A 17,715-nucleotide genomic window follows, 5' to 3' on the forward strand; every position below is an offset into this window, starting at 1 on the left:
TTTCTTTTAGAAGTTTAGTTCTATGGTCCATTTCAAGTTAATTTTTCTATACAACATGAAGTAAGAAATGAGATTCTTCTTCTTGTGTCTACTTGTTCTATCAATTAAAGAAGAGGGCATTTAAATCTCCAAATGTGACTGTAGATTTGTCCATTTCCTTCCTTAGTTCTGATAATTTATACTTCATGTATTTTGAAAGTATTACTAGGTATGTCTTCTTGATGAAATGACACTTTTATCTTTCTCGCTGCTTTTATAATTAGGAAATCTATGTATAATAACATTATTTGTCTTAAATTCTATTTTGTCTCATATTAAGACAGTAGCTTTAGTATGCTATTTGCATAGTGTACCTTTTTTCACTCTTTTACTTACAACCCATGAGCCTTTATATTTAAAGTAAATTTCTGATAAACAGTATATAGTTTGGTCTTGCTTTTTTGAACCAAGCTGACAATTTCTGTATCTTAAAATCGTAGCTTTTAAGATTAGATAAAGAAAATTGAAGCTGCTGTAGTTTCAGATTAGATATAGATAAGATATAGTTAAGATACAGTTATAGGTAAGGTATAGATAAGATGTAGTTTCAGATTAGATATAGATAAGAAAATTGAAGCTGCTACAGCTTCAGCTTCTTGGGAGGCTCAGGCAGGAATATCGTTTGAGCCCGTAAGTTTGAGGCTATAACAGTGCTCTATGATTGTGCCTGTGAATAGCCACTGTACTCCAGCCTAGGCAATGCACTGAAGCCCTGTCTCTTCAAAAATAAAAGAAAGAAAAAAGAAAAGAAAATTTATAAACTTGAATTACAAGGAGACAGAGTTGTAAATATGAAATTGGGGTTAACAGACATGAAAAACAGATTAACATCCACTCATAGGAGTTTAGGGACAGAGTACATACAACATGGGAAAGGCAAAATTTGAAAAGACAATGGCTAAGTCTCCAGAATTGATGAGAGAAGTTTTTAGAATTGATGAAAGACATGACTCCTCTGATTCAGTAAGCATAATGAATCCCAAACACAATAAATAATATGCTAGACATCGACAAAGTTTCACATTTTAGTGAAACTGCAGCACATCAAACACAAAGCATCTTACAAGCAGCCAGCAAACCCCCACAAGTCACCTACGAACAAGACAGAGTAGACTTTTTTCGTTAAATACAAACAACACGCCAGACAACATAAAACAGTATCTTCAAAATACTGAGAGGTAACAGCTATCAACCTGTGTAATTCTAGATTGAACTAACTTTTAAAGTGAAATAAAATAAAGATACTTTCAGATAAAGTCTAGAATATTTACGGTTAAGGAACCATTGCTGAAAGCACAAATCAAGGGCTTGCACACTAAGGTGCATTTAGATATCTGAAGGGCATTTTTGCTTTTTACAATGACTAGGGAGTTTTACTAGCATGTAGCATGTATACGAAAGCTTTTAAAAAAGGGAAATTTTCGGCCAGGTGCAGTGGCTCACGCCTGTAGTCCCAGCACTTTGGGAGGCCGAGGTGGGAGGATCATGAGGTCAGGAGATCGAGACCATCCTGGCTAACAAGGTGAAACCCCGTCTCTACTAAAAATACAAAAAAATTAGCCAGGCGTGGTGGCGGGTGCCTGTAGTCCCAGCTACTAGGGAAGCTGAGGCAGGAGAATGGCATGAACCCGGGAGGCGGAGCTTGCAGTGAGGCGAGATCGCTCCACTGCACTCCAGGCTGGGCGACAGAGCGAGACTCCGTCTCAAGGAAAAAAAAAAAAGGGGAAATTTTCTATGAAGAGCAAGACAGTCCTATACAACAAATAACTGTACAATCCAAATGCTGTTAGCGGTCCACTGAGAAACACAGAAGAAGGAAGATACAAGATGGGATGGTAAACAAAAATTGTATGACCTGTGGATTAACTTTTAATAAACAAAAATAAAAATTACAATTTATGGGTATAAACACGAAACAGAAGTAAAATACTAGAAATGGCATGATTAGAATTAAAGTTTCCCAAAGTCTGTGTGTCACAGTAGAACTATAGGTAAGTTTTAGACAAAAATTGTGTATGGGTAACAACATAAGCACACAAATTGAAAGTAAGAAGAGGAGAAAAGATGACACAAATATCAAGCCAAAAAAAAAAAATCAGCCACATTAATATCAGACAATATAGATTCTAGGGCAAAACCACTATTATAAATCAAGATGTTCATTACATAATTAACAACTATAAAACTATGTGTACCCAATAACACAATTCCAAAAGACATACTAAAAAAAGCTAATGCTATGAGGACCAACTGTTGAACCCATGTTTGGGTAGCTTTAAAAAATCATATTTGGATAGCTTTCAAAACCTCAATAGATCAAGAAGGTAACAGATTAAAGTATAAAGAAGTACACAAGCAACAAACTTGAGTTAATAGACACATAGCAAACTTTCCAGTCAATAAATAGAGAACACATAATTTCTTCAAGCACATTTATAAAAACTGACCCCTTTCTATAAAAGAAAACCTATTATATAATATGTTCTCTGACACTACAATTCTACAATTAAGCTGTAAAATGTTAAGAAGATAACCAAGATATCCCCATTACTTTAGGATATAAAAAAACAGAAGACCTTGCTTTAAAAATAGGTCCAGTGAAAATAACAAAAACGTGATCTTGACTAACGTGTCTTACCGATATAATACGATCTCCTTTTCTGAGCTCTCCACTTAGATCAGCAGGTCCTCCGGCTAAGATAAAGGAAATAAATATTCCTTCTCCATCTTCTCCTCCTACAATGTTGAAACCAAGGCCCGTTGAGCCACGATGAAGAACAACTTTTCTAGGTTCCCTAAAAATTAAAAAAAATTGAGTATCTTGGAAATTTTATATAAAACCTGACATTCTATCAGTGAGAACTACCTACTGATAATTTTTATGTTATCAAACTACAAAGAAAGCTAGACAAAATATAAATGGTTTTTCTAAAACTATGGGATAAAGAGATTCTAAGCCTACAAATCAAAAGAAAAAATCTAATTTTATATAAAAGCAAAAAAACTTGTGTTATATAAAACAGAAATGAAACCAAAACAGAAAAAAAATGTGGAAATTTAAAAGTATTATAAGAGCTTATCAGGAAATACACATACTTATGAAAAGCTGATGTTGCACACTTTATTGCCTTCAAAGCAATCACTGCCCCTACTTAGATGTTTAAAAGGCAGCTATCCTTTTGTCTTAGAGAAGGTAGGCCCTTTCTCCAGTCTCAAAGGGATGAACCATAACCAACCTAAACAAGTTATTGCAATCCCATGCCCCTTTGCTAAAGTGAGAGTATAACCCCATTCTAACCTCTGGTAAATGAAGGGAAATTTTATTGTCATTTTCTAGAGACAGACAAACCTTATCAAGGACAAAGCATCTTTGCTACCTTCCTTTCCTCAAAAAAACAAAACAAAATAAACAAAACCCCACACAACTGAATAATACAATCCCTTTACTGGTTTGGACATATTATAATCAGGAAGGTGAAACCAAGAGTATACCGAAGACACCACAGGCCTAAGGTTGCTATACCAACTTTAGAATTGCCCATCTTCAGGCTTTTTATATGAAATAATTAAAACCTATCTGCAGGGGCACAGGTAGGTTTTATCATATTAGTGATGTTTTATTTCCCATATTAGATGGTGAATTCCAGATTTACTGTTCCTATTATGCTTTAAAATATGTATGAATTAGAATTTCATATTAGGAAATTATACTTGATTAAAAAATACTCAGCTGAAATTCAACAGTATTTCCAGGGGAAAATACACTCTGATTTTCAAATAATATAAGCTCATGAAAAGGTGCTCGACATCATCAGTCACTAGGGAAAGAGATATAAAAATAACGAGATACTTCAGGTCTACTAGGATGGCTATTAAAAAAACCACAAAACAAAAAGTAACAAGTGTTGATGAGGATGTAAAGAAATTGCAACTCATACATTACTGATGAGAATATAAAATGGTGCAGGCACTACGAAAACCAGTTTGGTGGTTCCTCAAAAAGCTAACATAGAATTACCATATGACTCAGCAATTCCACCCTTAGGTATATATCCCAAGTAACTGAAAGCAGTGATTTGGACAGATACTTGCATGCCAGTGTTTATTATAGAATTACAATAACCAAAAGGTGAAAATAACTCAAGTGCCCATCATTAGATGAATAAACAAAATGTGGCATATATGTATAATGGAACAGTATTGTCATAAAAACAAATGAAATTCTGATACATGCTAACAAATGAGCGTATCTTGACAACATAAGTGAAATAGGCCAGTCACAAAAGGACAAATATTATACGGTTCCACTTATATAAACTATCCAGAATAGGCAAATTCATAGAGACAAAAAGTAGATTAAAGGTTACCAGGGGCTGGGAAGACAGTGGAAGGGAGAATTACTGCTTAATGGTCACAGAGTTTGTCTGAAGTAACGAAAAGGTTTTGGAAATAGTGATGGGTTCCGAAAATTGTGAATGCAATTAACACTACTGAATTGTACACTTAAAAATAGTTAAAATGTCAAATTTTGTTACATATATTTCACTACAATTTTTAAAAACTGATGTAATATACCACAAATTGTATACTTTAAACAGGTGAAATTTATGATATGTGAATCATATCTCAATAAAGCTGTTAAAAAATAAACTTTAGAACCAAAATGTAGGTATGTTGTGATTTTTTTTTTTTACTTTTTTGATATTGGTAACGTCTGAAAGACTGCTTAAAGTCAAATTGTGAAGAACTTATAACGTTGGAAAGATTTTATACTTCATTATTACAAAGTAGTGTGATTATCAAAAGGGAGTGGTTCATACTTCAAAGTCCGATGCAATATTCTAGACAAGAGATTCAAGTGAAGAAGCATGAGGAACAGTAATCAAGGTGCAAATATAACTTATTTTTTAGTTTGTAAAATATGCAAAGAGATTAAAGACTAGATAAGCCATTCACTATTACAGTTTCCCTCTTTACTGCCTTAAATAGGCACTATTAGAAAGTAATAAAAATAAATGGCAATGAAAGGTCACTCTAGAAGCACTGCCTGAAGACTAGCAGCCTTGGATATTCCCATCACAAACAAATAAGAACACTATTTTTTCTGCTAATTTTCATCCCAAACACAATTACTGACAACCTATTAAGTTTCCAACATTGCTAATTCTTTATGAAAGAAAAGAGACAAACACTCCTATCTGTCCTTAAGATCACTGCCTAGAATCAGGAGTCTGATAAGTAAAAAATAATAATAATGCTAACAATAATGTAATCAATAAACGTTAAGAACAGACATTACTTGGTACACATTTTAATGTTGAATCTGTAATATAAAAGATGTGTACAAATTACAAAGCAAACTCTATAGTGTCTTATTACTATATTGAATAATATGAAAAAGATCTACAATGCTTTTTCACCAATTTTTTTCTACCTCATTAGAATTCTTTGGGATTAAAAAGACAGTTAATCTATACATTTCAGTGCAGGTAGTAATTTTAGATGAAAGTAAATTTTGTGTGTCAGAATATCAAGGATATATAGCAAACAAACAAACCCACCCACCAGCCAGGCAAAGGGGCTCACGCCTGTAATTTTAGTACCTAGGGAGGCAGATATGGGAGGATAGCTTGAGTCTAGGAGTTCGAGGCTGCAGTGACGTACGTTCATAGCACTGCACTCCAGCCTGGGAAACAGAGTAAGACCCTCCTGCTAAAACCAAACCAAACCACCACTTATTGAATTCTGAACACAAATCAAATAACTGCCATATTTTAATGGTATATATTAGATAAGGAACATATAAAATGTTACTTTAAAATATGCATAAGAATTTTCTTAACTTAGTTTTACTAAGCTAATTCCTAAGGACAATTTACCAAGCCTCAAAGAAAAGCAGTATTAATTTTAAAAAAGGAGTGGTAATTTATTTGTAAAAATAAAACATGTATATTTCAGGCTCTTCAATGAATCCTCCTAAGGAAAAAAATTAACCTTTAAGCTCATTAACTGTCAATAAAATTTTTTAGTCCTAAAAATTGTGGCTGATTAAAATTCAATTAATAGTTGATTTTATGTAAGAAGGATAAATGTTAACTTCCTTACCTTGTAATTTCATCATCTCCAAGTACTGCTTTAGAAACTGGGGAGTATCTGGCTGGAGATGCTGGTGTCTGGCCCAAGAAGGAAGATGGGCTAACATGGTTATCAACAGGCTGAGAAGAAGCTTCAAAATAAACAAAGTGAAAAATACTTCAAACACGAAACAAGCCAATCAGTATTCCATTTATGAGTGATTAATGTGTAATTTATATGCACTCCTTTATATATCAGAATTTGCTAGAGAAGATTTACTCATCAGCCAAAAAACTGGACATTATGTTGCCCAGGTTAGTCTCAAACTCCTGTACTGAAGTGATACTCCCACCTCAGCCTCCCAAAGTGTTGGGATTACAGGCATAAGCCACCACACCCAGATTACTTATTTTAAAGAATTATACACAGTCCAAATTTGATTGTGAATAATAAAAATCAGAGGCTTTCCAATAAGTGCGAAAAGACTATGTCCTTATACTAGCTCAGATCTGTCAACCTAATTTACATCTATTCTTTTAAATTCACCCATAGAAGAATAAAAACCTGGTAAAAAGCAAAAACGAAAAACAAGCAAAAACTGTCGTCCAGGCGTAGTGGCTCACGCCTGTAACCCTAGCACTTTGGGAGGCCAAGGCAGGCGGATCACCTGAGGTCAGGAGTTCGCGACCAGCCTGGCCAACATGGTGAAATCCCATCTCTACCAAAAAAATACAAAAATTAGCCAGATGTGGTGGTGTGGCCTGTAGTCCCACTCACTCGGGAGGCTGAGGTGGGAGAATTGCTTGAACCTGGGAGGTGGAGGTTGCAGTGAGCCGAGATCGCATCACTGCACTCCAGCGTAGGTGACAGAGTGAGATGCCCTGTCTCGAGAAAGAAAAAAAAAGAAAAAAGAAAAAAAAAAAAAAAAAGCAAAAACCAACGTTGGTTCACTTCAATAGTAATAAATACCACATATCGGTTTTCCATTCTAGCAAAAGCTAATAACAGAAAATTATAGTGATTCCTGACCATGCTTTCTAAAGACACAGGTAGGTTACACATGGCAGCTGTAGTTTACAAAGACATAAGACACTTGAATTATTCCAATCATTACCAAAACACAGAGGAAGCAATATTTAACTTTCTTGAGGCTTCAACTATGATAAAGTTACAAAGCACTTCAAAAGTAGTTGTATTATTTAATTATCAAGCATTAATCTCTTTTTTATTAAATTAGAGCATATCTTCTATGGAGGGAAGCAGTATACTACACACTGGAGTACAAAAATGCAGGAATTATTAGTTCAAATTACTATAGTGGCCAGATAGGTAACATAAAGGAGTAAAGTGAACTGGATGAAAGACAACAGGAAATGACTGAAACGATAGTATTTTAGAGATGCAGTGTATCTATTGATATTACAGGTTTGCAGTACCCAACAGCAATTGTTTCCTATCCAGTTCATATATAAGATGCTCGTTTGTATTTGAGCCAAAGGACTTTCTACCAATGGCTCTTAACTTTGAAAGTCCAAAGTCTTTCCTGGGTGGTAAGTAAGAATATGGGATTTTCAAGTGAATTGGTATGTAGCCCTCAATCAACAGATACCCACGTGAACCTCTACAATCACTAGCCTGTTAAAAATCCAGAGTTTACTGATTTTTGACTCTTAAATTCTTTTGCTGCATTTTCATATTTAGATGAAACAAACAAAAAAAACAACTAGACAAGAAATCCAGTCAAATGCCCAAACCAGAAAATATACATTTTCCCTGACACATCCAGACTGTCCCTTTAGTCAATGCATCCTTTCTGGGGCAGTTAATCTCACATGTACCACATACTCTCAGACAACAGAGACTAAAAATTAATGTTCCTATGAAAGAAATGACGGCCTCAAAGAAGGATCAGATAAAACAGTACTATTTCTTATGCCCCAAATCTTATGTAAAAAGGTCCCCCAGAGAAGCACAAGAGTGCCTAATTCATTTTTCTTATATATTAAGATGAATGATTCAACACTATAAGATTTTATAGAAAAGCAAGTAGAAGAGCTTGAAGTGAGAACGGGAAAAGACTGGTGTCCAGATCGGAAGTTTAGCAAGGCTATGCAGCTAAAGAGAATATAAGTTAAAAGCGAGAAAACATATGCTGTAAAAAACAGGAGCATTTTAATGTCGGCAGAGAAACTGTACTCTCTGTTAGATTCAACAGAGTTCTTTTTTTTTTCTACTTTTATTCCTGAGTATCATATTTTGATTACCTTATTTTGGTTATAAACATTGTGGCTCTTTATCCTCTATAGTTCATGTATAACTTCTATAATCTTCCCTATTTCTTTTACTATTCTTGCTAAAAATATTTTTCTAACTAGTACAAAAATTGTTTTCCAATTTTGACATCTGCTCACTTGCAAGGCTGCCTCTGTGAGAAACATCCCCTCCATCAATGCTTGACAATCACCACAAAAAAAAAAAAAAAAATCAAATGTTATCTAGTCCTCTTAGGTAACAAGAGAAAGAAAATCTGAACATTCTTGTATCTGCTAAGGAAAATGCATTCAGAACTAAAATCCTTCCCAAGAAAACTCCAGGGCCAGACAGGTAGATAGCTTCATTGGAAAATTCAACAAAACATCTAGAGATGAAATAACATTCTGAAACATTACAAGACAGAAAAATTTCAGGACACTATCGTTAAGTTCATGCTTGTGAACACAGATGTAAACCTAAACAAAATATAAGTAGTTCAAAATCAATGATATATAATATATATTATAAGGATGTGGGTTTTTTCCCCCCACAAATGAATGGTTTAGCGTTAGAAAATCAATGTAATTTATCATGTTAACAAAATAAAAGAGAAAAATCATCTCAATAAATAATTGGATAAAATTCAATACTTACAGGATAAAAACTCCCCATAAACCAGGAATAAAGATTAACTTTCTTAATACAAAAAGGGTATCTACAGAAGACCTGCTGGTAACACCATATACAATGGTGAAATACTGTGTCCCCCAGTTTGTGAACATGACAGTGATATTTATTATCACCATTTCTGTTCAACACTGAACTGGAGGTCTTACCAATGCATCAGACAAGAAAAAAGAAAATGAACAGTATAAAGATAGGAAAGAAGGAAGTAAAATTCATTGTTCATAGATGACATGGTTATATACGTAGACAATCTGAAAGACCTATAAAACCTAATATTAACAAATTTAGCAAGATTGTTGACTAAGCAATTAATATACAAAACAGATATTTCCTATATATCAGTTAAAATTAGAAACATTTAAAAAGTAGTACATTTATAATAGCATGAAAAACATCAAATAGCTAGGACTAAATCTAACATATAAAACCTCTACTATACAACACTGCAGAGAGAATGTAAGAAGGACTTCAATAAAAGAAGAGATATTCATATTAATGGACTGATTAAGAAACTCAATTTAATTCTTCCTAAACCGATCTGTAATTTTTTTGATCCTAAAATTAAAAAGGAAATTCAAAGACCCAACATAATCTTGAACAGTAACAAAATTAAGATTTACTTTACATCAACATTTATTATAAAATTATGGTAATTAAGAGACTGCAGGTGGCACAAAGACAAATAGTTCAATGAAACAGAAGAGCCTAGAAATAGGTTCATACATATGTGGTCACTTAAAAGAAAAGCACCAATGCAACTCAGTGGCAGAAATCGTCTTTCAATAAATGATGCTGGATCAATTATATATCTGCATATTAAAAAATCTCTCATTACATGCAAAAATTAGATCAAAATGGATCGGACCTAAATGTGAAAGGCAAAATAATAAAGCTCCTACAAGTCCCTTATGACCTAAGGATAGGAAAAATTTCAACAGGTCACTAAAAGCACTACCTTAATAGAAAAGACTGATAAGGAATTAAAAAATTTTATCCATCAAAAAGTACCATTGTTTTGAGGGAAAACATAAACTCAGTGAAGACATCTGCAACAGATATAACTGATTAGAGTTATTTCTCAAATACGTAAAACTTCCTTTAAATCAATAATAAAACCAACGGAAAAATGTAAAAAGATTTGAACAGACATTGCATTGAACAAGACTCAAAGCAATAAGCACAGGCAAAAACGCTGAAAATAATTAATCATCAGGAACAACCAGCAATAAATGAATAAATAATAATAAAATCATGAGATAACTTTATACATATCCATACTATTCATAATTAAAAAGATGGATAATACCAAGGGTTGGTGAGGATGTAGAAAAACTGGGGTCTTAATTGCCTCCTATACTGTTGAAAGTGTTCAGCAGTATCCGCTGGAGACTAAACATACGCCTACCCTGTAACGCAGCAACCTCACTCCATGAGAAATGAGTGCTTATGTCTGACAAGGATGTGCAAAAACATCCACAGCAGCTACACTCATAAAAGATCAGAACTGTAAGTGACTCAACAGTAAAATGAAAAAAATTGTTGTACACTTACACAATGGAATAATACATAGCAGTTTTTAAAAGCCATGTGACTGATCATTAAGCTCAATTCTTAAAATTGGTACCCTTACTGAATATATGTCTTAATTCAATTAAAAATTAAATAAAGAGGTCAGGTGCAGTGGCTCCTATCTGTAGTCCCAACACTTTGGGGGCACTGAGGCAGGATCACTTGAGGTCAGGAGCTTAGGCAACATAGTGAGACCCCATCTCTACAAAACAATTTTAAAAATCAGCTGGGCATGCTATCCTACACACTTGGGAGGCTGATGTGGGAGGACGGCCCGAGCCCAGGAATTCAAGGCTACAAGGAACTATGACCGTGTCACTCCATGCAGCCTGACGCTGAGTGAGATCCTGTCTCAAGTAAAAGAATCTTTTTATACACTTTCCCCATTTCTTTACTGTCTATGTTGTTTTTTTTTTTTCTTACAGACTCTTGCTTTGTCGCCCAGGCTGGAGTACAGCGGCGCGATCTCAGCTCACTGCAACCTCCGCCTCCTGGGTTCAAGCAATTCTCCTGCCTTAGCCTCCCGAGTAGCGGGGACTGCAGGCACTTGCCACCATGCCCGGGTAATTTTTTGTAGTTTTAGTAGAGATGGGGTTTCACTGGGTTAGCCAGGATGGTCTTGATCTGCTGACCTCATGATCCGCCCGCCTCGGCCTCACAAAGTGCTGGGATTACAGGCGTGAGCCACCGTGCCTGGCCTCTTTTTTAAGAGATAGGTCTCATTATGTTGCCCAGGCTGGAGTGCAGTGGCTAGACACAGGTGCAATAATAGTGCACTATGCCCCCAAACTCCTGGGTTCAAACAACCCTCCTGCCCCAGCCTGCCAAATAATTGGGACCACAGGCATGCACCACTGTGCCTGGCTTTTTTCCTTTTTGATGTGAAGAAGTCTTAACATGGTAGGAAAATCAGCTCTTGGTGATATTAAGCAGAGAAAAGGAGCAGTGTTAGAGAGGTATCTGAAGACTGTAGGATGATCCCTCCTATTTCCTTCAGATAAGGAGTATGTAAACCTGTTCGTGTGCTGATGGTAATGATCCAGTAGACGGAGGATTTGATTATGCAAGAGAGAGAAGGGACAGCTGCAAGAACAAGATTCTCTGCAGACAACAAACAATGACATTCAGTATACAAATGGAAGACCTGGTTTTCAACAGGAACAATGACAGTGACTCCCATTAAAACACAAGTGAAAGTCGAGTTTCGGGGTAAAAATATAATTACATAGGTATATCTGAAAGTGGAAAAATTAGGAAATTCTCTTCTGGGTGCTTATATGAAATATGAAGTGAGATCATCATTCATGAATAGTAGATGGCAAGTGAAGGTTTGAGGGGAGAGAAAAATTCTTAAGAGTGGGAGAGTGAATTAGGGAAATGTAGTAGGACTGCAGGCAAGAGTAAGGCACCATCTATGATTTATGGCCATATGTAAAAAGCACAATTTTGTGCTTTTCTCCATGGTTCTGCTTTTTAGGAACCATATATGAAATAGCAGTTTGCCTGCACCAGTGTTGGGGGATTCTGCTGCGAAGAAGAAGAGGGCAAAGGACTTGAAGATGTGCAATGAAGTGAACATGAGAAACCATGGAATCTAAGCTAATACAAATAGAAAAATTGAGACAAGGGGCAACAAAATAATAATGTCAAATGACTGAAGGTCAAAATGAGATGGAATTGCTAGAATAGAGGTGAATGAACTGAGGGTTGTAGTCACACAATGGGATGATCAAACTGATATTTTAGAGGTGATGAAAGTTAATAATTATAGATAACAAAATCTAAAGTATTATCTTAGAAGCAAGTAACTGAGTTGAAGTGGAGGGCAGGATAGTCAGAAAGAGATGAAGAAACCAAAAAGTCAGGGTGTTGGATGAATCATTACTGTGGTTTTTGGACATGACCAGGAATGACAGCATGAGTAACAGTGGCAAAATGACAATGGGCCTTCGCACTAAAGTCTTCAGTGACTAAAGCCAGACTGATGAAGAGAACACTAGATCACCACAGCCAGGGATAGAGAGTAAGGTGAATAGCCTGACAGCAGGGTGATAGTGAGGGCTTCAGAAGAACTGACGAGTAAAAATCACTTATGTAAAAAAATTTTAAACACAAGTGCTTTTCAAAAAACACAAATACATTGTTTATGAATTGCATATGCAGAAGTGTACAACGAAACCCACATCTACAGTTGCCTAAGAAGGGAAGAGACTGGAAGCAAAATATTATGATGAAGTTGAAACTGCAAGGTGAATGTCAGCTTTTTCATAATGCTTTATTAGTTCAATAACAGATGGGGGAAAAAGTAACATAATCGGCTGGGCTCGGTGGCTCATGCCTATAATTCCAGCACTTTGGGAGGCTGAAGTGGGTGGATCATCTGAGGTCGGGAGCTCGAGACCAGCCTGACCAAACATGGAGAAACCCCGTCTCTACTAAAAATACAAAATTAGCAGGGCGTGGTGGCGCATGCCTGTAATCCCAGCTACTGAGGCAAGAGAATGGCTTGAACCTGGGAGGCAGAGGTTGTGGTGATCCGAGATCACGCCACTGCACTCCAGCCTGGGCAACAAGAGCGAAACTCCATCTTAAAAAAAAAAAAGCAACATAATCATAATTAGGGCACTAATACTCAATTCGTGGAACAACTGTCACAATGTGCACATGGTTATTAGATAGGCAGCATTTAAAATAAGATACTTGAATTGAGGAATAAAATGGCTCATTATTTAAAAAATACACAAAGCCTTTATATAAAATTTATGTGCTAGAGGAAGTATATGTAAGAATTTCAAATAAGTAGCAAGGTTCTTTTCTTTGACACAAAAGAAGTATAAGACACCATCCCTGTACATCAGACAGGTTAAATACTATTAAGGAAATAATTCAACTATACTTGAGTAATTAATAAATCAATGAGCAGATAATGAAGATACATTACTGGAGGGCAGTATGTAGATTTCAAAATGTAATGTTTTTAACTGATAATGATTAGTAATATAATGAATCTTGACAGTTCTAAAATTGGAAGCACTGTTACTTTAAAAATCACCAATATTTCTAAAATTCTACAATTTAAAAAAGGAGCACTCAAAAGCAGGTTATACCCAGTACATTTAAGATCTTTATTATTTACGGGTTCTTCAAACATTAACTCAATGCAAAGAACAAATACAGATTTCATTTTTCCACCAACACAAACACATTAAAAAATATACTTAAATCTCTTCTCAGCTTATATATTTAAAAAACTGAATATAAAATGGCCAGGTGCAGTGGCTCACACCTGTAATCCCAGCACTTTGGGAGGCCGAGGCACGTGGATCACCTGATGCCAGGAGTTTGAGACCAGCCTGGCCAACATGGCGAAACCCCGTCTCTACTAAAAATACAAAAGTTAGCCAGTCATGGTGTCGCATGCCTGTAATCCCTGCTACTAGGGGGGCTGAGGCAGGAGGATCACTTGAACCTGGGAGGCGGAGGTTGCAGTGAGCTGAGATTGCGCCACTGCACTCCAGCCGGGGCAACAGAGCGAGATTCTGACTCCAAAAAAAAAAAAAAAAAAAAAAATATATATATATATATATATATATATATATATATAAAGTAAAATAAGAAACCTAAAAATACGTAAGTACTTTACGAACAATTTAATCAACTGCAACACAACTGAACTGCATACAAATATAAGCACTAGAACCAGAAAGTACAAAGATAAATAGTATCTCTCCTCATGTACTTAAGAGCAAAGAAAACCCCTTCAATTTTAGATATAGTAAATCAGTGTTTCTCAAAGTGCAGGCCATGAACTAGCAGCACCAGAAACCTCAGAATTACAGGCATACCTCAGAGATATTACAGTTCCATACCACAGCAATAAAGCGAATATTGCAATAAAGCCTGTCATTATGAATTTTTTGGTTTCCCAGTGCATGTACAAGTTATGTTTACACTATATTAAGTAAGGAATAGCATTATGTCTAAAAATACAATGTACAGGCCTTAATTTAAAAATACTCTATTGCTAAAAAAAAAAAAAACGCTAGCAATCATCTCAGCCTTCAGCAAGTTATAATGTTTTTGCTGGTGGAGCATCTTGCCTTAATAATGATAGCCTTGATACTGAGGGTGGTAGTTGCTGAAGGGTGGGGTGCCTGTGTTAATTTCTTAAAATAAGACAAAAATGCAGCTGGCCATATCCACTGACTCGTTCTTTCACAAAAGATTCCCCTGAAGCATGTGATGCTGTTTGATAGCATTTTACCCACAGTAGAACTTCTTTCAAAACTGAAGTGAATTCTCTTAAACCCTACTGCTGCTTTATCAACTAAGTTTATGTAATATCCCAAAATCCTTTGTTGCCGTTTCGATAATGTTCACATCATCTTCACCTACCAGGAGTAGATTCCATCTCAAGAAACCACTTTCTTTGATTATCTATAAGAAGCAACTCCTTAGTTGTTAAAGTTTTATCATGAGGTTGCAGCAATTCAGTCACATCTTCAGGCTCCACTTCTAATTCTAGTTCTCTTATTATTTCTACCAATTTGCAGTAACTTCTGCCACTAAAGTTGTGACCTGTTCCAAGTCATCCAAGAGGGCTGGAATCAACATCTTTGAAACTCCTGTTAATGTTGATATTGTGACCTCCTCCCATGAATCATGAATGTCCTTAAAGGCATCTAGACTGGTGAATCCTTTGCAGAAGGTTTTCAATTTACTTTGCCCAGATCCATCAGAGGAATCACTATCTATGGCAGCTATAGCTTTATAAAATGTATTTCTTAAATAGTAAGACTTGAAAGTCAAAATTATTCCTTGATCCATGGACTACACAGAGTGGATGACAAGTTAGTAAGCATCAAAACAACATCAGTCTCCTTGCACATTGCCATCACAGCTCTTGGGCAGCTAGGTGCATTGTCTCAGAGCACTAATATTTTGAAAGGAGTGTTTTTTTTTTTTTTTTTTTTCTGAGCAGCAGGTCTCAATAGTTGGCTTAAAATATTCAGTAAACCATGCTGTAAACAGATATGCTGTCATTCAGGCTTTGTTGCTTCAGTTATAGAGCACAGGTTTCATTACAGTTATACAGAACAGGCAGACAGGCTTAGCATAATTCCTTGGATTTTCTGGACTGGTAAATGGGCACTGGCTTCAACTGAAAATCACCAGCTGCATTAGCAACTAACAAGAAAGTCAGCCCGTACTTCGAAGCTTTGAAGTCAGGCACTGACTTATCCTCTCTAGCTGTGAAAGTCCTAAAAGGTGTCTTTTTCCAGTAGAAGGCTGTTTCATCTACATTGAAAAATTGTTGTTTGGTGTAGCCACTTTCATTAAGTATCATAGCTAGATCTTCTGGATAACTTGCTGCAGCTCCTACATCAGCACTTGCTGCTTTACCTTGCACTTTCATGTTATAGAGATGACTTCTTTCCCTCAACCTCATGAACCAACCCCTGCTAGCCTAACATTTCTCTTCTACAGCTTCCTCACCTCTCTCAGCCTTTTCAGAACTGAAGCACAGTTAGGGTCTTGTTCTGGATTAGGCTTTGGCTTGAAGGAATCTTATGGTTGGTTTGATCTATCTAGACCACTTCAAACTTTGGGTCCACATCAGCAATCAGATTGTCTTGCTTTCTTATCATTAGTGTGTTCACTGTAACAGTACTTTTAATTTTCTTCAAGAACTTTTCCTTGGCATTCACAACTTGGCTAACTGCAGCAAGAGGTCTAGCTTTCTCCCTTTATTGCCATTGAACATGCCTTCCTCACTAAGTTAAATCTTTTTGACATATAATGAGAAATATGCAACTTTTCACTTGAGCACTCAGAGGTCACTGTAGATTTATTAACTGGCCTAATATCAATATTGCTGTATCTTGGGGAATAGGGAGGCCCGAGGAGAGCGAGGGAAATAGGGGACTGACTAGTCATCAGAGGAGCAGTCAGAACACACACATTTATCTATTAAGCTTGCTGTCTTATATGGGTGTGGTTGTGGCACCCCAAAACAATTAAAATAGTACCATCAAAGACTAGTGACCACAGATTACTGTAACAGATATAATAATAACGAAAAAAGTTTGAAATATTGCGAGATTTACCAAAATGTGACACAGAGACATTCAGAGACATGAAGTGAGAACATGCTGCTGAAGAAAAAAAGGTGCTGATAAATCCGCTCAATTCGGGATTGCCATAAACCTTCACTTTGTAAAAAATGCAGTCTCTGTGAAGTGCAATAAAGCAAAGCCCAATAAAATGAGGTATGCCTGTACTTTGCTTGTTAACAGAACGAACGGCTTGTTCAAGCAAATTTCTGTGCTCAAGTGGAAAACTTAGAACAAAACAATTTCAATATTTGCAACTGTTCTTTAGTGACTGTTACTTACATAAAAGTTTGAAAATCCTTTAAATGTAAGAGTAACTACTACTATAAAATAATAAAGGTGAAAAGGATCCCCCCCAATTATAAAAATTTTGACTTAAAGTAGATTTTAAAAAATGAGATTAACATGCTTAATTGTTTCTTTAAAAATATCTGCATAATGTTTAAACTTTATTATACTGAGAACATTTCACTAATGGCATCACAACTGAAGAAGTAAGATAAATTTAAGCAAATGTATGCTGACAGACTTACAGTTGGTGATATCAGGTGGTGCATAGCCATCATTCATATACATACTTGTGGGTTTTGCCACTTTCAAATAAACAAAATCAGATGTGTTCTTTAAGGCAGTTACTGCTTCTTCATGAGTAACTTCTTCTAAACATACGTTATTCACCTAAAAAAAGTCCCAAAAGACATTTATGACATTTTCACTTGTTCTCTGAGTTTTGGAAACAATTTCACGAAAAGAAAGGGAAAATAAGAGAGTGGTTTAAGGAAAATAAAGGTATGCCGAAAGAAAATACCCATGTTTGATGTCTATGATCTCAGTAAGTTCTTTATCATGACATGTGAAGTCATTGAATGTTAACAGAATAGCCCATCTTGATTCCAGTCTCCATCCCTCCTATTTTCCCAGTCTTGATTTTCTCTCATTCTTAGGCATTTAGGAATGTGTGTGGATGCGTTTTAGACAT

At 35.8% G+C, this 17,715-nt stretch overlaps 1 protein-coding gene across 47 annotated transcripts in view; it reads right to left on the minus strand.

The window, feature by feature from the left end:
• Positions 1-17,715, minus strand: part of DLG1 (discs large MAGUK scaffold protein 1) — a 261,908-nt gene that overhangs the window by 70,874 nt on the left and 173,319 nt on the right. For all 47 annotated transcript variants that reach the window (XM_055382768.2, XM_055382758.2, XM_031009663.3 and 44 more), the window contains 3 exons: positions 17,270-17,414; positions 6,145-6,265; positions 2,678-2,834 (listed from right to left, as the gene is read on the minus strand). In XM_055382768.2, the coding sequence (XP_055238743.1) occupies positions 2,678-2,834; positions 6,145-6,265; positions 17,270-17,414 (423 nt within the window). The remainder of the gene's footprint in view (positions 1-2,677; positions 2,835-6,144; positions 6,266-17,269; positions 17,415-17,715) is intronic.

The sequence above is a fragment of the Gorilla gorilla genome, chromosome 2 (genome assembly GCF_029281585.2).
Source record: "Gorilla gorilla gorilla isolate KB3781 chromosome 2, NHGRI_mGorGor1-v2.1_pri, whole genome shotgun sequence".
NCBI lineage: Eukaryota > Metazoa > Chordata > Mammalia > Primates > Hominidae > Gorilla > Gorilla gorilla.